This window comes from Armigeres subalbatus, chromosome 3, assembly GCF_024139115.2.
Source record: "Armigeres subalbatus isolate Guangzhou_Male chromosome 3, GZ_Asu_2, whole genome shotgun sequence".
NCBI lineage: Eukaryota > Metazoa > Arthropoda > Insecta > Diptera > Culicidae > Armigeres > Armigeres subalbatus.
Genome location: NC_085141.1, coordinates 32,608,225 through 32,630,729, shown reverse-complemented (window position 1 = coordinate 32,630,729; position 22,505 = coordinate 32,608,225). Strand labels below are relative to the sequence as shown.

General features: G+C 42.7%; 1 protein-coding gene across 1 annotated transcript in view; it reads right to left on the bottom strand.

Annotated features, from left to right (window-relative positions):
• The window catches only part of LOC134220443 (UDP-glucosyltransferase 2-like), a 90,795-nt gene extending 71,367 nt beyond the window's left edge, over positions 1-19,428 (bottom strand). Inside the window, exon 1 of the mRNA XM_062699501.1 lies at positions 19,211-19,428. Coding sequence (XP_062555485.1) covers positions 19,211-19,347 — 137 coding nt within the window. The 5' untranslated portion in view covers positions 19,348-19,428. The remainder of the gene's footprint in view (positions 1-19,210) is intronic.
• Between the last annotated feature and the right edge of the window lie 3,077 nt (positions 19,429-22,505).

The window sequence follows — 22,505 nt, the reverse complement described above, 5'->3', positions numbered from 1 at the left end:
TGGTCTTTTCGGGCGAATGGAATGGAATTTCGTGTATTCTAAAGTCTCTCCTACTCGATGAGCTACGAAAGGCTTGTAGCGTCGTGGGTCTAACCTGATGCACGGTCTTGCTGTTGTTTAATCCGTCAACAGAAACCTCTTAGAAAACACAATAGTATTTCAGTAGTCGCGCTCCCAGAACGCAGCCTTGCAGCTCCAATCTAGGGATTGACATTGGCTTGAGTGGAGCTACCTTAGATTTTCCTGAAATTAAAGCGCACTTAAAGGTTCCATTTCCCACAGTTGATCGAATGCATGCTACATACGAGTAAGCGATCTCACTTGCGTCGACGAACACGTGAAGTTGTGCATTATTGTATGTTTCTTCGATTGCTTGTGGTAAATAACACCTCGGTATCTTCACGTTTGATATAAACTCTATCATTTTGATCCAACGATTCCAACGATCAAATACTTCATTGTCAACCGCCGAACTATGAACAACGCGAGTAGGCTGAGAGGATCGAACAGTGACATGATGCATCTTAAAACTTGTCGTTTCGTGGGTTTCGTTGTCGAGGAGAATCCTGACTTCTTCGCCAAGGCGAGTGAAAAAGCCTAATTCGTCCGAGCTTGAAGACCACAACAATGGATCGAGTCATTGGCTTACCATCGTCAGCATACAGGTTTTTGATATCAACTGCGGCTGGTTCCTTCATAACCTTCCTGATGTTTGACCTCCAGTTCCGTAGATGAAATCCTCCGTTGTGGTGAACTAAACGAACTTCAGCCGAAATCTTCGATGCTTCACTTTACCAAAGCTGTCGAGGTAGTCATCGACGTAGAGACTCTTTAGTATTCCTTCAACGGCCCTAGCATATAGCTGGATGTGTTCCTGTGCGTTTAAATTTTTGACGCACTGCGCCGATGCAGGCGAGCATGTGGCGCCGAGCGAATGTAGCAACGTCCATTAGATAGATTTCTACCGGTTCATCAGGTTTTTCACTCCACAGAAACCGTAGTGAGTTTCTATCGGCTGGACGAATGTCTAACTGATGGAACATTTGTTCTATGTCAGCACTGACGGCCACGGATATGAGCGGAAACGGAGCATCACGGCAGGCAAAAGTGTTAACAGGTCTGGCCCTTTTAATAATGCACTATTCCGAGACATACCAGCTACTTTTGCGGCCGCGTCCCATACAAGGCGAACCTTTCCTGGTTTGTTTGGGTTTGTAACTGCGCCAAACGGAAGGAACCAAACTTTCCTGGGATCCGTCGTATCCAATTCGTTAGAAGTTGCCCGATGTGCATAACCCTTTTCGACGTACTCTTGAATTTGATGGCTGATGTTCTTCCGAAGACTAGGATTATGATCCAACTTTTGTATGAGACACTGGTGTCTTCGTAGTGCCATAGCACAGCTGTCAGGAAACTCGGCTTCCTCCTCCTTCCACAGAAGACCAGTTTCGAAACGTCTACCAACCCGCTTTGTGGTTTTCTCTAGCAAATCTTGAGCTCGTTTTTCTTCTGCGTCAAGCGTGCTTCCGAGTGGGCTCACTCCGTTATCTCCCACCGCGAAGAACTTTTTAACAGTCTCGTGCAATGCGTCGTCTCCTGTACAACCGCAAATGTGAAAACTGTATGCCTCATCCACCCGCGTATGTTGACGCCCGTAGACACACCACCCTAGCCGTGTTTTGACAGCGATTGCCCCGGATCCATCTCCTTCCTTCACCTTCAAAGGAACAGCAAGTTTAAGGTTGTCTACACCGATTAGAATCTCCGGTCCATCGTTGTAGTAGCTTTGAATTGGCAACTGTTCCAAATGGGCATATTTTTTTCTTGCCTCCTCTAACGCAAAAGATTGTGAAGGTAAATTCATGTTTTGTACCGTGTGTGCGTCTATCAGCTTGAATCATCTGTTCTGTTCTTACCCCGATTAAAGTTGACGACGAAACGCAAAGGTGTTCACTTTTGTTGACTCTCATACCATACAACGGCACAGGGATCATTCGGAACAATATACCGGAATCCAGAAGGCGATGAGTATGACTATTTACGACTTGAGTGGTTGGAGTTGTTGATTTGCCGTGCAGCAGGGGATGATGTCTGAACTGACATCCGCCAACATTACATCGAGTGTTAGCACGGCAGGCTCTACGTCCATGATTGAACAGGCAGATTTGACACAGCTCAGCTCAGCGCCCGTATTCGACGCCAGCGGTCGTCGATTGAGAACACTCTGAATGCTTGGCATTCCCGGAGTTTGTGATGATCCTTCTCGCAATGTAGACCACTGTTTGGTTTAAGCTGCGTTGTCACTTGAATAAACGTCTCCTTGGCGTTGCTCGTATGGGAGTTTACGTAACCTCTCCTCTTCTCTCGTCTACTGTTCCTTCCCAGGTCCGATTCATACTGAACCACTTTAAGCGTATTGCATCACACCGGTCGTGTATTCGCTGAATGTCTTTAAATCCACCGCCGAACGTCCTCGCTTGTATCCTGCCCAGTGCCCACATTAGCTTCTGACCAGCGGGTAATTTTCTGAAAAGCTCCTGCAGGAGGGTGGGGTTCGGTAAATGTGGTCTCTTATTTACAGCTTCATTGTGGTCGCACAACTCTTGAATGACTTTTCCAAATTCAATCAGCCCTACCAACTTGTCTTCTCGAAGATTGGGCATCATTCTAACCTTTTGCAATAAAGCGTTTATTAGTAACTCTGGACGGCCGTATCTCATGCGCAATGTCTCTATTACTTGTGGCACAGCCGCTGGAAACACCAGCCGACTTCGAACGCTATCTAGAGCATGCCCTCGAAGGCACTTCTGAAGACAAACCATGATCTCTCCGTGAGTGTAGCCACATGTTCTAGTTGTGTATTCAAAATTGGAGATTAATATCGGCCATTCTGGTGGGTCTCCAGAGAACATGGGAAGATCTCGAGCTAAATATTGACGTGAGGTTAGCTGTTGTTGCGTGGGTTGAAGCTCTACTCCTCTCTCTGCTTCATTCCGGTTCGGTGGCGGAACTCGCAAAGGTATTGGAAAATCGCTCACTGAGAGCTGCTGGACTGAGAGTTGTGGCTCAAATGCCAGTTATTCTCGAGACTGTGGCACCGGAATCTGCGGTAACGGAAACTGCTGCACGGAAGATTGCTGGACTTGAGCCTGCTGTACCGAAGGCTGCTGCACCGAAGACTGCTGAAGACTGCTTATTGAGGCTGCTGTGGCAACAAACGCTGGAGGCGGCTGCAGCGAATTATGCTGCAAAGCCTGCTGTTGCACTAGCTGTTGAACAGGATACATCTGCATCGATAGCTGTAGTGGGAATGCTAGTTCCATACATTTCGACTTTGTCTTGGAATAGCGCCGAGCGCTGCCGCTTCGCGTATTAAAGGTGGGTCATCACGGTTTCCAATGGTCGCTTCGGCATTCTTCGTTCCTACCTGATTGTATGATGTCGAAGCCGTTGATAAACGATGCACCATCGTAAGCATATTTCCAATTGTTGTTGTAAATCAGCAAACTGAGGGGATGTTGGCTCTGATTGCTGCAGACAACGTTCTAGTTGCACCCGCAACTCATGGATCAGGCCCAAAGCCATCTGATTATCAGCGTCTGTTCGGGAAACATCTACGACGGGGGGCCATAGGGAGTAATCTGTGCTGTCAAATGCAGGAACAGTCCGATTGCGAAGAGGGGAACTGTGTCGTAAGTCCGAACCCAGATGAGATTTATGCTGCTGTTTCACTGAAGCTGCTGGCAGTTGATTTTTTTTTCCAAGTTCGTTTATTTGGTAGGCTCAGGCGTGTATAACACTTTACGGAGCCATGGTTCTTTATGATATATACAATCAATATCATTTAATTTTTCAGTTAGTAAGAGAGAGCCAGCGTACTCGTGGTGACTCGAGGTTAGTTTACAATGTTTAAGGATGGACGGGGCTAAGGATTTGGGATCAGGGAATTTCAGCTTCTCATCCGGGTATTTGGCGTCAAAGACGATGTGGCGTGTTGTCGTGCTCGAGGAATGGTTCGACTGGGAGCATCTTCCGGATGGCAAGAGCTATGGTGCTCTACGGAACAGAAAGCAGAGACTAATCACAAAAAAAAAACTTTGGAGAAAGAAAAAAAAATAAACTATTAGATTTTGATATCAGAAGCACAAAGAAAACTATAAATGGCCTGCATATAGACCACATCACGATCTCCCAAAACATCTCGAACTTCCCTGAAGGGTTGTTTACCTCGGGCCACTAGGGTATCCAATAATTGCTCTCTGGAGGCATCGTTTTCCGAGCAGGACCAAACTACGTGATCGATGTCATCATAACCGGCTCCGCACCTACATAAGTTGCTATCGACAAGGTTTATTCTGTACAGATGTGCGTTTAGTGAATAGTGATTAGACATAAGTCTCGACATCACGCGAATGAAGCCTCGACTTAAGTCCTCACCTCTGAACCACGCTCGCCCAGAAACTTTTGGAACTATAGAAAATAGCCACCGTCCAAGTTCGTTGTGTGTCCAATTCCTTTGCCAACTTTGAAGAGTACTCTGACGGACTAATGGGAAAAACTCGTTGCTCGAGAATTGTCTATCATAAACCTCACCTTCCTGTGCGCCCACCTTTGCCAGAGAGTCTGCCTTCTCATTGCCGTAGATTGAGCAGTGAGAAGGGACCCAAACAAAGGTAATCTTGAATGATCTTTCGACCAAAACACGCATCTGCTCTCTTATGTTTGTAAGAAAGTAAGATGCGTGCTCAACAGGTTTCATCAACCGGAGTGCCTCGATAGAACTAAGACTATCCGAGAAGATGAAATAATGGTCTACGGGCTGATTGGAAATTATCCCCAAAGCGAAGTTAATTGCTGCCAGCTCAGCAACATAAACCGAACACGGTTCCTGAAGTTTTCGGAAGGTGGTTGAAGTTACATTGAAAACACCGAAGCCAGTGGATCCGTTGATGCGAGAACCATCAGTGAAATATCTGTTGTTGCAATCGACATGTTCATATTTTTCAGAAAAAATGGAGGGAATTGAAAGATTTCGAAGACGATCTGGTATTCCTTGAATGGCATGTTTCATGGACAGATCGTATTCAATTGAGAAACTGTCATTGGTGAAGTCAACTCGAGGGGGAGTATAACATGGAAGACAAAGATCTGACGATATGTAGTTGAGATAAACTCTTAAGAATCTTGACCGATGAACCAGTTCAAGCATATTATCGAAGTTGTGTAAGACAAGTGTGTTACTTGTTCCACATTTGATGAGTATTCTTAATGAGAGCTCCCAGTAACGGTGCTTTAAAGGAGTGACTCCAGCAAGCACCTCCAGGCTCATGTTATGCGTTGAATGCATACAGCCAAGGGAAATACGCAAACAACGATACTGAATTCGTTCCAATTTGATCAGGTGGCAATCAGCTGCTGAGAGGAAGCAGAAGGAGCCATACTCTAAAACAGAGAGAATAGTCGTTCTATAGAGTTTGATGAGGTCTTCCGGGTGAGCACCCCACCATGTTCCGGAGATAGAACGTAGAAAATGGATCCTTTTTCGGCATTTTTGTATCAAATATTCAATGTGGAGTTTCCAGGTACATTTGGAATCAAACACGACCCCAAGGTATTTAGAAGATAAAGATTGGTTGATGACATCATTCAACAGTTTTAGTTTCAGTTGAGAAGGATACCGCTTCTTAGTAAACACAACCAACTGAGTTTTTTGCGGTGAAAACTCGATCCCTAGATGTCTGGCCCAAACAGTCAGATTATCCAGAGTACTTTGCAATGGTCCTTGCAAGACAGCTGCACATGGACCTCTTAGAGAGACCACGGCTTCATCTGCAAGTTGTCTGAGCGTGCATTGTCTTTCCAAACAATTGTCAATATCTTTAACATAGAAATTATAAAGCAAGGGACTTAAACACGAACCTTGGGGAAGGCCCATGTAGCTATTTCTGGAAGTTGTCAGAGTGCCGAGTGTGAAGTTCATTTGTTTTTCTGACAACAAATTGTACAAGTAATTATTTAAAAATACGGGTAGTCCATTACTGTGCAGATTGTCTGACAGTACTTCAATGGAAACTGAATCAAAAGTGCCCTTAATATCCAAGAATACTGAAGCCAATTGCTCCTTGTGCGCAAAGGCCAGCTGTATATCTGAAGAGAGCAACGCTAGACAATCGTTTGTTCCTTTACCTTTTCGAAATCCAAACTGAGTATTTGAGAGTAATGCATTTTGTTCAACCCAATGGTCGACTCTTGAAAGGATCATTTTCTCCAATAATTTTCTCATGCATGATAGCATGGCAATCGGTCGGTATGAATTGTGATTAGACGCTGGTTTCCCAGGCTTTTGAATAGCTATTACTTTGACCTGTCGCCATTCAGGTGGCACAATGTTGTACTCCATGAAACAGTTGTACAGGTCAAGTAATCGTCTTTTTGCGATATCTGGGAGGTTTTTCAGAAGATTGAATTTGATGTTATCGCATCCCGGAGCAGAATTATTCGATGAAAGAAGAGACATAGAAAGTTCCAGCATTGAGAATGGTCCACCCAAAGAACCGAGATCATTGACTGATTCTCGAAATAGCGGTTCTGCTGGTACGGAATCTGGGCAGACCTTTTTTGCGAAGTTGAATATCCATCGATTGGAGTATTCTTCACTCTCGTTGGTGGAAGTGCGGTTCCGCATGTTGCGGGCCGTTTTCCAAAGTGTTGTCATTGAGGTTTCTCGCGACAGTCCCTCGACAAAACGTCGCCAGTAGCTACGTTTTTTAGCCTTGAGAAGATTTTTGAGCTTTCTTTCAAGCCTCAAATACTCTTCGAAAAGCTCAGACCTTCCGTGTTTACGGAAAGCCTTGAAGGCATCAGATTTCTTGGAATACAACTTAGTACATTCATCATCCCATCCAGGAGTGGCTGGTCTTCTTATGACAGATGTACTTGGAACGCGTCGTTTCTGGGCTTCTAGTGCGCTTTTTTTAATTAATTCGGTAAGGAATCGATATTCATCCAGCGGTGGAAGAACATCAGTTGATTCAATACCAATATTTACCGCCGATGCAAATTTTTGCCAGTCAATGTTCTTCGTGAGGTCGAAAGGAACATTAACTGGCTCAGATTGTTGATAGCTACTTTTAATTGTAGTAACTATCGGCATATGGTCACTACCGTGGGGATCTTGGATAACCTTCCACGTGCAATCTAACGATAGTGAATTTGAACATAAAGACAGATCAATACGGCTTTGTTGACCATTTGGTCCTATTCGAGTTACTTCACCAGTGTTCAAAATATTCAAATTGAAATCGTCACACAAATCATAAAAAATAGGCGCTCTATAATCGTCATACGTTTCGCCCCATCCAATACCATGTGCGTTCATATCTCCCAATATCAACACTGGGGATGATAAAAGGGAGACTGCGCTCCAAAGATGTCGACGATTGAGAGAGGCATTTGGAGGAATGTATACTGAAGCTATGCAAAGATCTTTATTCTTCACATTTACTTGGCATGCGACGATTTCTAAGCCATTAACAGTCGGAATGGGAATTCTGTAGAAGGAGTAGCATTTTTTGATCCCCAAAAGAACGCCACCATAATGATCATTCCGATCTTGGCGAATAATATTAAAATCGTGGAAGTTGATTTCGTCTTCGGAAGAAAGCCATGTTTCACAAAGTGCAAATATGTCGCAATCGGAATTGCGAATCAAAAACTTGAACACGTCTAATTTATTTTTAAGACTATGACAGTTCCACTGCAGCACAGTGATTGTATATTGTGTAATAGCCGTATTATCCATCGAAAGATACAATTCCTGCAAGAAGGGGCCATGAAACAGTCAATTGCTTCAGATAACTTTCTACTGTTGGTATAAAGAGGTCAATGATTGGCCTCAATGAATTCGGAATATTGAATAAATTCAAAAAACGGTCCACAAGGTCCTTAAAGGAGATCAATCCTCGCTTGGACGGAGTACTTTTTTGGGAAGAACGAACTGTAATTTTACTTTCATTGATTCTCCTAGCCGGATGTTTCTTGGAAATATCGGTTTTGGGCAATGGCGGGAATGTCTTGCTGCAAGATGGATCCAGAGGAGCAGTTAAGACAGGTTGCTTCGGGATTTTAAATAAACCCCCATTGCCTTCAAATTTGGGCAAGCTTTTATGGATTACTTTTGATTTCTTACGGCGCAATCCCGGGGAAGACGGTTGCTTCCTCTTTTCGGGCACGTGTACCTCCGTAGAATCATCCATATCAGCTGCGTCAGAGTCCAATTCGTCAATGCATATGGAATCATAATAATCACTTACTTGAACGGTAGCTGAAATAGCAGCCTTTGCAGTGGTATCGGCGGATGTGTCTTGCGCTTTAACCATTTCCGCATAAGTCTGCTTGGAGCGCTGTACCAACGAGCGCTTCACTTTTTGGGTTCGCTTCCTGTACACCGGACAATCTTGCAAACCATGGGCAGGAGCCATACCACAATAAGCACATTTTGTGGCTTATTGCTGGCAGGATTCCTCCCGATGTCTTTCGAAACATTTACCACAACGTGGTTTGTTGTCACAAAACTCGGCAGTGTGACCAAGTTGTTTGCAATTGGTACAGTTAAATACCCTTGGTACAAAAAGACGCACCGGAAACAACATATTCTCTAAATCGACATATTTTGGGAGAATCGAACCGGCAAACGTCACCCGAAGCGAGCCTGACTTAGAATATACTTTTTGCCATCTACCATGGTTGCTGAATGCAATTCCTTGCAATCCAGAATATCCACGGTAGACTCCATTGCGTTCTTTAAGCGGCCTTTTCCCGCAAGTACATCCTTGCAAGTCAGGCTCGCTGCGTTGATCACACCTTCGATTTCGACCTCCCGCGAGGGGACATAAACTAAATATTCTACATTGTAGGCCTTGTCTTTAGCAATTTCGTTCGCCACCTGATATGTAGGTGCGGTGATTCGTAGCTTGTTCCTGTTGATCTGATTAAAATCAAGCTTCGTAAAACGACGCGTCAAATCTCGCTTAATGCCGAGAAAGTCTAGACTTTTGACTTTCTGCCGAAAGTAAACAACCCAAGGCCCAGGCGAAGCCGCATGGTACAATCGTGTGCGGACATCTTTTGGAGGACTATCGCCCCCCATAGTCTCTGCCTCCATTCTCACCTCGCAAGGTGGAAGGACAATTAATTCTTATGCTACCTTAGAACTAATAGCAAATTAGAAAAAAAAGTTAAAAAAACTAAATTAATTTATTATAATTAATCCCACTCTGTATCAGAGATATGGGAGAACAATAAAACAATGCCTTCCACTTATCTGCGCTGCTGCTGTAGGTAGCAGCAGAAACAATAGCCTGCTTCACTGGCGTCGCCAGAAGCAGCTACTTCGCTCGCCGACAGTGATCGCCTTGGATCCGTAGGTAGGCACCACACAATAAACTCGCACTACCGAACAAAACCCGCGATGAGACACAGCACACACGTCTGGCTCGTTCGAACTATCGGCACGGAATGAACTGGCAGTTGATTATATTCTGCTGCACTTGTTTTGGATCTGCGCTATTCTTGATCCAATCCACGACTCGATTTTGGCTATCTCGATGACTAGCCTGGCTTCTCCTTTCCTCCTCAGCGGCGATCGATGCCTTCAAAAGTTCTCTTTGCTGTGGCAAGTACCCTCTGTTAGCAATGGATCTCGACTCACGATGCTGGCTTTAGGCGGCGCACGAGGGGGTTGTTTGCATTTGGTGTACATCCACGAACGGTCGGCGATAGATCCGGTAACGCCAGCACAGCCAAAATACCACTATGCATCGCATGCGTCGCACTGGACTAAATTGTCCGCTTCATTTGATTGATTATATTCAGCGCAGCTGTCTTCCTGGTTGTTGGTAGAATGGTTACTCATCAGTGAATTTTTGGAGAATGTTGCGACAGTAACACAAGGCGATACACTGGCTTAATATACTAAATGATAATAAGTGTTATTATCATTTAGTATATTAAATGATACTAGCCCTTCACGCTGTAAATATTAGACATAGACCAATTTACCCTTAGACAAAGTTGCAGAGGGAAAATAGCGCTAGAAGTCCGCCATACAACACTTTTCGTAATTTCGCCTCTGTAATGAGTCATTGAATGAATACTAAATGATAATGAAATGCTATGTTCAATCCCTGCCTCCGAGTATTTGTCACTCATTTGCGTCTCAATTTCTGGCATATGAGATGTTTCATGATCTCCAAATTATGCTTTAGTGTGAATTAAATTGTCCACCGAAAAAATCACGGCTACCATTATATCCATAGCTTCGACATCAAACCATTTATGTCCTCAAAGTATGTGTCTTGCGTCTCAAATTCAGACATCGTGGATTTGAGACGTAAATGAAAGATAAATATTCGGAGGACATAATGAGGTTGATATTGCGGCTAGGGATATCATGCAAGTCGTGTTTGAATAAGTAGACCATTTGATAAGAACTACATGACAATTAAGATATTACAACATCTCATATGCCTGGATTTGAGACGCAAATGAAAGACGAATACTTGGAAGGCACGATTTGGTTGGTACCGCGGCTGGGGACATCATGGAAGTTGTGGTTGATTCGAAAATGAATCATCCCCTTATGCAAATTTCTAGTGATTGACCATTTTACTAAAGCAGATTTATATTTTTTTTCGATTTTCATACAATTTGAAAGTCTCACAAATATTTGCAACAAATCCGACTGTAATCGCCGCTTAAGGGCCGAGTCCACGTAGCGGTTATCTACGCTGCGCGTGCACGCCGCGTTCACGCCGCGTTCACGCAAGGTACCCAGCATCAAATGGAGTAATGCACACGTAAACGTGTGCACGACTACATTTGATGCTGGGTACCTTGCGTGGACGCGACGTGCACGCAGCTTGAAAAAACGCTACGTGGGCATCGGCCCTAAACCACATAGATAACGCAATAGGCTTCGGGAATGCCATTTCAATCGAACTTACACCAAAACAGGACAAACATCACGTCCACTTCTAAAGCATCAACATGGCGATAAGATCTCATTATGTTCAATTTGGGTACGCCATTCGGTTGCGCACTGTCGTTACTTCAATGCTGTTGCCCGTGGTTTGCCTCCGGATCTTCCGGATCTGGTGAGCCATTGGCAATTGCAACAATGGGATGGCTAGCCGGGCAAAATCATAATCAATTAATAAAACGATCACATGGCCACGTGCACCGATCCCCCGAAAGGCGTCGGACAACGGGAGAGAATGTCTGACATGACGAAAAACGATATGGAAAATAATAATTGAAGATTCAAATGTCAATTCGTCAAATCTGATGGCACACGTTTGCGAATCAACATCCGTTCCGACAAATTTTTGATAAGTTGATACTCGTCCTTGGGTTGTTGTCATATGTGTATAACAAATTGGATTTGCGTTGTTCATATTTTAGTACTTTCTGGACCTAACTTCCATAAAAATTGTTTTTCGGATTACGATTTGAAATTCCAAACCACACTGGTACTATACTTTCTCATTGTGTGTCCTACCATAAATGCACGCACGTGCATGTGAACCGTTACCAATAGGCAAATACCAACGCCAACGACGTGCCACGCGGCATCGGTTTGGCTTTGGATTCGGCAAATACCGCAGTGATAATTGGTAGTTAAATATTGGCACTATGGGAATGGGTGGCTTGGGTGGATGCGACAAGTTGGATTTCCCCTGATGACACGCGAGCAACAAGGAGGTATCTATTCAATGTCACCGATAGGTGATGCTTGTTGATGAAGTTTATTCGATTCGCTATTTTTGATGTGGCAAAGGTAGATTGACCTTCGGTGGGAAGTTTTAGGTGATGCGTTTTGGCTTGCCGTATTTGATCACAAGGAGGATGATTTGCATGCAGACAGTATTTGTCTATTTTTAGGGACAATGACGACTCATGTTTCACCAGTGGGTACAGCAATATCAGCAATTTCAACAGAACATTACATTTCATAACTGTTTTGTCAGCCTGTTACCTGAAAATAAGATTCCTTTCTAGGGTGCAGTCAAGAGACGATTCTGGGAAGGCGTTTCTGACACAGGTCGTTGAGTGCGTTATTCTACGGTCGTGTTGACGATAGGCAATGAGAAGTCTCAATTTTGTGAATCGATCTTTATTAAAGGATTACAAAATTCCTAAGGCAGAATAAAATGTGTTATCAGTCATTTTAGGTTATTTTTATAATGGAAAGTACTTACTATAGTATCTTTCTCACTGCTATTTGGCTATCAATCAACGATTTAGTTTTTAAGACACTAGTCTGTATCGCGTGTAGGAGCCTTAATAAAGTCACAATTAGTTATTTTATTCTTGTTTTTTTGTTATTGTTGCATGTTTAGCTTACCGTGAATTACAGGTACTATTTCAACGTGGTTCTTAGGCTCTTTGGAATCGAACTATTCTGCATGCTTTAGGATAACAAATTTAGTTTAAGTTAGTTGAGTTCATTGTTTTCTTACCACTCAAAGTAGATAATAACAAATTTAGGTAGGTAAGTAGATAATAACGAATCTTCTTCTATATACATAAAAATTAATTTCTGTCTGTCTGAACCTTATAGACTCCAAAACTACTGAACCGATCGGCGTGAAAATTTGTATGCAGAGGTTTTTGGGGCCGGGGAAGGTTCTTAGGATGGTTCGAGACCCCTCCCTCCTTTCGAAAGGGGGGCTCCCATACAAATGAACCAGAAATTCATGCATAACTCGAGAACTTAGCAGAGAATAAATCAATTTTAAGCGAAACGAAGTTCGTCGGGTCTGCTAGTTTAGCATAAATTTAACTTTAAGTAGGAGTAACAAATTTTTAGGAAACAATTCGACCAGCTTCACTATTGTTCTTCTATGTTGTTGACAGTTATTGCCCGGTGTACAATCCCTTCTATCGTTCGCAGGTGTGGCAGAGGTTAACGTGAAGTCTACAGTGGTGTATTTCGGTTGTTAGACGTTGCGCATTCAACATTCCCCTCTTCAATGTACCGAAGATCCGTCTGAGCTGCATTTCTGCCAACGCCAACGTCTAGTACTGCTTGCTTAAGCGCTGGGCGTTCATATATCCCAGTAACCGTCTGCACCGTTGCCCATCTGACTTGACCGTCTGGTGCTTCCTTGGTAGAGATTACTCGTCATCTAGGCCAGCAATTTCGGGGCAACCTTTCGTCGATAATTACCACGATATCGTTGATGTTGATCGGCTTCACCTTCGAAAACCACTTTGCTCTGCGAGTCAAAGAAGGAAGGTAGTCGTGTAGCCACTGTTTCCAGAACTGGTGTGCCATGGCCTGTGAGAGGCGCCAATTCAGTTTCAACGAAGTAGAATCGTTTTCGAGGCAGGACCACGGAAGTAGCCCGTTAGAGGTTCCAATTAAAAAATGATTCGGAGTCAACACTGGAGATTGATCATCATCCAGAGGAATTTCAGTGAGAGGTCGAGAGTTTACGATAAATTCTACTTCTACTAGCATACTTTTGAGCGTTTCATCGGTTGGAAAGCGATTTGACCGTAGTTTGTCAAGGTTCTGTTTAACCGTACGAATGAGCCTTTCCCACGCTCCGCCCATATGAGGAGACAACGGGGGATTGAAGTTCCACGTTGTCCTGGGTGTAACAAATTCCGATGTAATCTTATTGTGATTCAACTGTGCGAATGCGGCCTTTAGTTTTTTATTGGATGCCACGAAATTTGTTCCTCTGTCGCTGTATATTGCGACAGGGATTCCCCTCCTAGCAATAACGTTGCGAAGAGCCATGATACAAGAGTCAGCTGTGAGTGAATGTGCGACTTCTAAATGGATAGCGCGCGTGATCAAGCAGGTGACTAGGACGCCCCAGCGTTTTTCCACTCTTCGGCCAACTGATACCGTAATTGGGCCGAAGTAATCCACCCCCATGTGACTGAACGGTCGACTGTATGCTGCAAGGCGCGCCGGTGGTAGGTCACTCATCAGTGGTGGTTGTGGACGAGCTCGAAGATTTTTGCAGACTTGGCAGCTATTTCGTACCGATTTATAGATAGCCTTTAGACGATTATAGTGTTGTTTTAGCTCGTAAATGATGGTCTGGTGATTCTGATGCAGGAATTTTTGATGGATATCTTGCACGATGAGTTTGGTAATGCTGTGTTCCCGGGGAAATATTACGGGATTAGGGACACTGCTATCGATGAATCGACATTCGTTGGTTCGTCCTCGTATCCTTAGAACTCCTGTTTCATCCATGAATGGGCACAGGCGGAACAATGGGCTGCTTTTAGGAATTTTGTTTGTTGATTCGTGGTGGTCCATAGACAGAACTGCGATCTCCTCCCTATACGAGTGTCGCTGAGCTATTTGGTACAGGTAGCTTTCGGCCTTGATAAGCTCGTCCCTTGTGAGGGGGCTACAAGTTTTAGCCGTCCTCCGTATAGTCTGCTGCATGTTTCTGATGGCTCTGAACACATACGCTGTAGCCTTCAGGAGGGTAGACCATTGGCTGAAATGGCTTGCGTCGATGATTGGGTCGAAGACCTTGAAATGGAGGTGGACGAAGCTCTGTATTAGTAACTCTAACAAACTGCGATGTTGCCGGCCAGTCATCTTCGCGTTTCCAAAGGAAATCGGGTCCACGAAACCATCGGCTGGAGTGTCTTAGATCAGGAGTGCTCTTCCATTTCGTTCCCTCGTCCGCCACGTTTAGCTTTGTCGACACCCATCGCCAATCTGCAAGATTTGTCGTTTCAAGGATCTCACTAATTCGTACTCCTACATACTAGCTGTAGCGTCGATGATCCGAATGAAGCCAGCACATGACGTCTCTGGAGTCCGTCCAGAAGTAGCATTTTTGAACTTTAACGGATTGAGACTGGAAAATTGTGTCCGCCAATCGTACCCCGATGACGGCGGCTTGTAGCTCGGACCGTGGTATCGACAGGAATTTGAGCGGAGCCACTCTACATTTTGCACCAGTTAATGCGCATTCCACGGTTTTCTCTTCCTGAAATCGTAAGTATACGACCGCCGCAAACCCATTCTCGCTAGCGTCTACGAAGGTGTGCATTTGAATTCTACTTCCTCCTGTGGAGGTAGCTGTTCGATAACATCGCGGTATCTTGATGTCGGAAACTTTGGGAAGGACCCGAAGCCAGGTGAGCCATTTTTCGTAATGTGAATCATGAATATGTTCATCCCAGTCAACGGACGCTCTCCAAATCTCTTGTAGAAGGCTTCGGAGGAACATTAGAAAGTGGCTGATAAAGCCGATAGGGTCGAAAACCATCGTTAGTGTCCTTAAGACCTGGCTATCCTTTTGCATTCGTCGATCAAGGCATTCCCATCGCCTTAGCGTCATCAATTTGTTGTCTGGAAGCCGTACTTTATCATATCGCCATAGAAGACCGGATTCGTAACGCCCATTTACCCGTTTGGTTAGCGTTTTCAGCAGCTCGTTTGCCCTTTGGTCGTCGTTGGATAGCAGCAGTTTGATCGGTTTCCTAATTCCTAAGCATTCCAGGGAAAAGTATTGCTTCATAGCCTCATGTAGTTTTTCGTCTGATATGGTTTCGCATTGACAACGTTGTTCGCTATGGTGGCTCACTTGATTAGCTCCGTTTCTGGTTTTGAGGCAGCAACCGTAAATCATCCATCCCAAGCGAGTCTTCACTGCTACGGGCTCGTACGATTTTCCTTCGCGACATTTTTTCACATTTCCTAGACTTGCATGGTCCAACCCGATGAGAAGTCTTGGGCTTACATCTAGATATGATTCTAACGGCAGGCCCTTTAGATGACGATATTTTTCCTGCATTTCAGGAACTAGAAGTGTCTGCGGTCGAATTTGAAGATTGACAACGGTGTGCACTTCGGAGAGCATAAACCGCTTCGACGAATTTCTGACGTTTGAAATCTGCAGGCTGACTATTTGAGAAGAATTTTCCGTTTTACTAGTATCTCCCGTCCAGCGAAGACACAGTGATCGTTTGGGTCCTTGAACACCCAGTTCATCGGCCAGGCTTTGCTCCATAAGTGTGACTTCCGAGCCGTCGTCTACGAAGGCGTAGGTTCTCAGTGTCTTGGATGGACCATGCAGAAGGACTGGAACAATTCTGAAGAGGATCTCGGACTGCCCCTGGTGGACATTACAGCTTGTATTGGTAGTTTGACTATTTAGGGCTCGCGAAGATACTGCCGACGGCGTAGATGTCGTATCAATCGATTGCTTTCCTCTGCTGTGCAGAAGTGGGTGGTGCAAATACGAGCAGCCATCGGTGCCGCATTCCCTTTTCTGCTTACAGGGTCCATTGTGTTTCCTAAGACACTTCCGGCATACTTTGAAATCTCGTACCACTGCCCATCTAGAGTCACAACTGAGTTACTTAAACTGTTTGCACTGCGAACCCAGTGCTTCTAAGGCCCTACAAAAAAAGTTTGTGAACAAACCGCATAGTCATTGTGCAACTTGATGTTGACTCAATATAATTTTGGGTACCTCGTCTCTTGGATCTCATGTTAATGGAAATTAGGATCATATGCTTATTTCATCAGATTGGGTATATACCGATGATGAGGACATTACAAATGTCTTGATTGATCTGGTAGATATCGTGGGCTGAACTTGGGAGCATTTTGGAGTACCTTGAGCATCTCGTATTCCTGAATATTAATCACTGGCTTAACGTTCAAGATGATACATCTTATCTGAGTGTTCAGAATGATTCAAACATTTCAACTTCATCGAAATATTCCCAAGGTTTCGGATATCTGAGATTTCAGGGTCAGTCAAATTTGAGCTCCCATATTTTTTTGTAAAGCCAATATCTAGATGAACAATGTTACTGAAGAAAATGGTGGCCTAGCTCTCTTTTGTGATTTTATAGACAATCTAAAACGCTGGGCATATATGACCCATCCATCCTGAAAGGGTTGAGATTTGTTTTGGAATTCAATTTCAATCGTTATTATAACACTATTTTTAACCTAGATTGTTTTAGGAACTGGAGTTTTCTTTCTGGAACACTGCCACTTTTTTCATTTAGAATTTCATGTTAAGAAAATTATTTTGAGCTTTTTTGTGGAATGTCTTCACTTGTCATAAGACGAGTTTGTACAATCCCAATGAAATTCCACCACTTAATTGTATCTTGACAGATACGTATTTCGACCTCAACAGTAAGGCCGTCTTCAGTGTCTCGTACTTGACTCGACTTCGAGTCAGTCAAGTCAAGTCGAGTCGAGTCAAGTACGAGACACTGAAGACGGCCTTACTGTTGAGGTCGAAATACGTATCTGTCAAGATACAATTAAGTGGTGGAATTTCAATGGGATTGTACAAACTCGTCTTATGATTTCCTCTGAAAAATTAGAGAGAATTGTTCAAAAATCATTCTGAATCGCAGCACTTTATCAGGATTATATGAAGTAATGTCAAAGTTTTTACAGGAAATTTCTTTACTGGATTTTTCCTGAATATCCACAAGAAATTCTTTTGAAGTTTTTTTCTTGAATTATTGTAAAAACATGAATATTTTTATAATTTGTAGCTGCAGTCCGCTGATGCAAAAGTGTCGGCGGCGTGATGCCAAAAATCATCTGTGGCGGTGACGTGGCGCGGCGGATTTTTTTTTTATTTTCCCATTTTTCCTTTCCAAATTTTTGTTGTGGAAATTGAGACTGAATCGCAACCTGTTTTTTCGTTTATTTTTTTTTATGGAAAAGGATCTAAGGATAAGATGGTCAAATAGCGCAGATATGCATCGGCGTTACGACCGACGCTGCGTTACCGGTTTTTCTCGATGCACACCTGCGTCTTTTTAACGCTGAGTTGAAAAGACGCTACGTGGGCATCGACCCTAAGATGCACTCTTAATGATTTAATAATTAAATTTTAATGATTTGTATTTTTTACACCGCTATTGTTATTCACCAAAAGTTTTTCGTAAAAAACAACCACGTGGTTCGAGGGCAACACTCCCCTCCCCCCATGTGGCTTATCGTGGTCATTTTCCAAACTCCCTCCTCCCCCCATATATGACCACGTGGTTTTTGGACGGCCCCCAAGGTAACTTGCTCAAGCCTAGACCTAAACTCTTGCCCAGATCCCTATTGACTTCCGTTATTTCTTTGTTGAGGTTTCGCTCCACGAGCTTCCTGGTCTGCTTCTGTCGCGATGTTCTGCCGTATTTTAGTCCAGCGTCCAGTTCATACAGATTCCGACACTGCTCTTCCGTGATATACGGCCGTCCATCCTCCATTCACCATCACAAATTTCCTTCGATATCGGTTTTTGACAGCGTCGACAATGAAGAGCAGCATTCGAAATCCAGATATGAGGACACTAGGACCTGAATAATAAACTGCAGACTTTTGTTGATGAATACATGCAAGTTGAGCGTTCTACTGATCTGAACTGCATTCTCTACTGATACAAACCATGTTTTACTGGGCGTGTAACAACACAGATTTCACTTTAGAGTTGAATATTCGAAATTTGATACGTTGACTAATTTGGTTGGATCTCCTCATGTTTCGTAAACTTGCAGATGTTTTAGGGAAGCCCAATCCATGACCAAATGATCTTTGTATTACATCATTACCAGAATTTATAATTACCTCATAATTTCCAGTCTGAATAAATAATAATAATCATAATTTCCATTACCTCCTAATTAAAAAAAACTATTTATCTTCTTCTTCTTCTTCTTCTTATTGGCATTACATCCCCACACTGGGACAGAGCCGCCTCGCAGCTTAGTGTTCATTAAGCACTACCACAGTTATTAACTGCGAGGTTTCTAAGCCAGGTTACCATTTTTGCATTCGTATATCGTGAGGCTAGCACGATGATACTTTTATGCCCAGGGAAGTCGAGACAATTTCCAATCCGAAAATTGTCTATACCGGCATCAGGAATCGAACCCAGCCACCCTAAGCATGGTCTTGCTTTGTAGCCGCGCGTCTTACCGCACGGCTAAGGAGTTACCTAACTAATTTTCCTGATTGCACGATGCAAAAGAATCTGATTTTCAAACAATGGGTTTTTTGACGAACTTGAGGAATAGCTATTTTAATATTTTAGCCAAAACTTTAAAATCCCCTTAAATAATCGAAAGAATAAAAATACTGTCGAGATAGAGATTTTACTTTGAAGACTAGTGACATCGCCACCCCATCATCACTCACCTTGGTATCAGACCTTTAGCCAGCTCCCAGAACGGAATTTTGTGCGATTTTGTGCCACCCATCGTGACCATTAGAATGTCCGCGGCCGAGCAGAGCGATGACAATGTCACCAAAGTCCATAGCGACACTATCCGCATTGTTTTGCTTTTGTGGGTGTTCCGTTCTGCTTCACTGAACGATGTCACTCTGCCAAAGGGCTGCGGATTTATCCGACGGGATTAACTGCGGAATAGAAAAGAAGAAAAAGAACGGTGCTAATTAGTAAGTGACGGATGGATGGTGCAACACGGAGTGCTCGGCAGATTAAGGATTTGAAGCTTCATGTAACATTCGAATGTTTCTAGAAAGTATGAGATAAAAAAGATACTGTTGAAATTGAATTGTACAACGTACTGAAAGGCAGTGAGTTTCACTTCAAAAGTTAAAAATAATTAAGGGTCAAGTTTCTTATGCCATTCGATACAGTTCGTCGAAGTGAGATGATGTATGGAATGTGTTTTGTGTGGACGCTTTGCAAAGTCTCAGTTTCATACTCAATTCACAGAAACTCAATTTAGCGAATCGTATTAAATTTGTTTGCACTGGGTTTTCTTTTCCTGCAATTTGTTTCTGCTTGTTTCCGTCCTTTGGAGTTAATGAAACATTCACGAAAAATCGAAGAAAATCAATTGAGGTTGATCGATCAATTGATGAAATCCATTCCTGTAATAGCGACCACAATCTATTGTATACAATTGGTTGTTGCATTAATAGGTTACAACAGAAACTGTGTAACGAGCCTTAGCATTGGACACGTCAATAAAATAAATAATAATAAAACGAACATCATAGGAATTCATTTTGATGTTTCGGGGAAAACTGAATTTGGGGTCAAAATGTCAAACTAAACAGTTACCCTCCATGCGAAAAAAAAACATCAATGTTCTCATCAACCTGAACATACGACTCCACGTAAAATCAACGCACTTTGTTGCCCCAGTAACTTCGGTCAAACAGCATCATCGGCATCTCGGGTAGAAACGTTTGCGGCCTCAGTGACATTCACAAAAGAGCACGCTTCACGAAAGTTTTCGCTCCCGTCATCCACATCAGTCAGCAGCAGAAGTTTTCTTTAGAAAACTGGACCTGTCCTCAACAACCATCCATCCCGTACCTACATCGGTGGTATGATTCTTGTTGGTAGCACACGTACATCAAAATGCAGTAGCCCGGAACAAATGTGTTAGTTTTCTTTTGTTCAGAACATTTGGTTGTAGGCGAAATTTTTTAATCTAAGTTATGAAGAGACACAGTAAGTTGAGAACATGGCTCGAGGTATTCACAATCGTCTACCTTAGTTCTGGTTCAAATGATAAAAGATGACTGCAAGTTTTGAGATAGAGTGGAATATGTCAGTGACTAAATGGTTTTACCTTAGAGGCAAACCCTCAGATACCAGCTCCATTCTAACAGATGTGGATGCTTTGGCCAGCAATTTATTGTTCTTGTGCCCCCTTTCAACGTAACTGAAACTAAAATTGCTTAAAGAGACAGGATTCTATTTTAATGTCAATCCTTGATTTTTTTTTGTTTTTAAATTTGTTGAATAGTTCTTCGTTGTTGTTCCTTCGCCAAATTTTGGATCATAAAGATCATTTTATTGCTAAGTTTAACTTCGGTTCGGTCCATTAACAAATACATCAGATTCTTTAAACACAATAGAAGACGCAGATAATAATAAAAATGTCAACTTAATAGACAAACATAGGTATGTGAAAGATGGTCAGCAGAGTTGATACCCACAACTCCAATTTGGATGAAGGGATGTCTTCAGTTTAACTAATTGAGCCTGTTCCAATTATCATCTAAAATGTCCAATCATTTCTTTCATGGTTATGATTCTTCATTGGCAGTAGGCTCAAGCATGTTCCACAATCACCACCAATTAGGTACAGGTTGACCAAATTATAGAAAAAACTGTGAGTTTTCTAATTAATAAATTGGTTCTAGAAAAAGCACGTGCTTTGATTATGGGGTACCATAGCTTTGATATCGACGTTTGTAATTGTGTAAATTTCACTCGTCCAAACGTGTGTGGGATCAAAGTGAAATGTGATGAAACCATAAATGCACTGCACATATTTCGGGGTGGCTGCAGCACCACACCAACCCAAATGTGGACCACAATCGGCTGGTTGGCAATCCGAGAGGTCGAAAATAGTTATCGAGATCGGAAGATAATTGGTGGCAGGAATGTTGTGGTATGCCATTTTTTAATTGATTTCTGAATTTGGGTTTGGTTTGATGTTGGTGTCAGATATATTCTGGAAAGTGAAATATTATTCTCTTTTTTCTTACCGGGACATTGCCGCTTTGCTTCAACATTTCCACATTTATTGCCTTTGAACTGATGTAACAAGAAACTGCCAGGTCTCGTTGAAGATTTCTTGTGAGTGTTCTGATCGCTTTACTGTCTCCTGAGAGTTCTGGCGTTCAGAAGCGACCAAGTTGAATAGCTGAAGTGAAAGGCTACTGCACTGCACACGGGCTATGCTGCCGCTAACCGCAAGTCGAGCACATCTGTATATGGACACCATATACAGATGTGCTCGACTTGCGGTTAGCGGCAGTATGGGCCTCCATATACAGATGTGCTCGACTTGCGGTTAGCGGCAGTATAGTGGTCCATATATGGTCCAGGATACAGATTTACGCGGAAAGATGCATTTTACGCCAAAACTGTATTTTTTAGAAAAAAATTTAGTTCTACAAAATTGTTCGAAATAGTAAGGCCATCATTATGGTGTAACCAGAAAATAGGGTGGCCCATCATATAGAAAATTAGAAAATATTTTTTTTATTTCTCGGAATATTGACATGTTATGTTTTACAAAGTTGTAGGGCAGCTTATTCCAATCAATTTTGCTAAAAAACTTTTTCTGTAGCTCTAGGGTTGGTTGATTTAGAGTAGTTTTACTTAATTAGATTAGGGTGTACCTCAAAAAACAGTTATTTTGATCTACTTTTTTTTGGTTTAGATTTCTCGAAAAAGTCGTCTTCAGGTGACTTTTAGAGCTCAAAAAATGCAACTTTTGATAGGTGATTATGCTTTATATCTTTTTGCTATCAAAAGTAATAATCGTTTTTCTGTCAAAATTAATTTTTTTTTCATAAGTTGATATCTCCGGTTAGGGCAGACCAAAAAAAAATGTTTACATGGCATTTGAAAGAGAAATTCATAATCCTTATTATGTCAAAAAATTGGGGATATGTTAATTTTTTTTATCTCAAGTTTTACCAATTTTACTAAAATCAT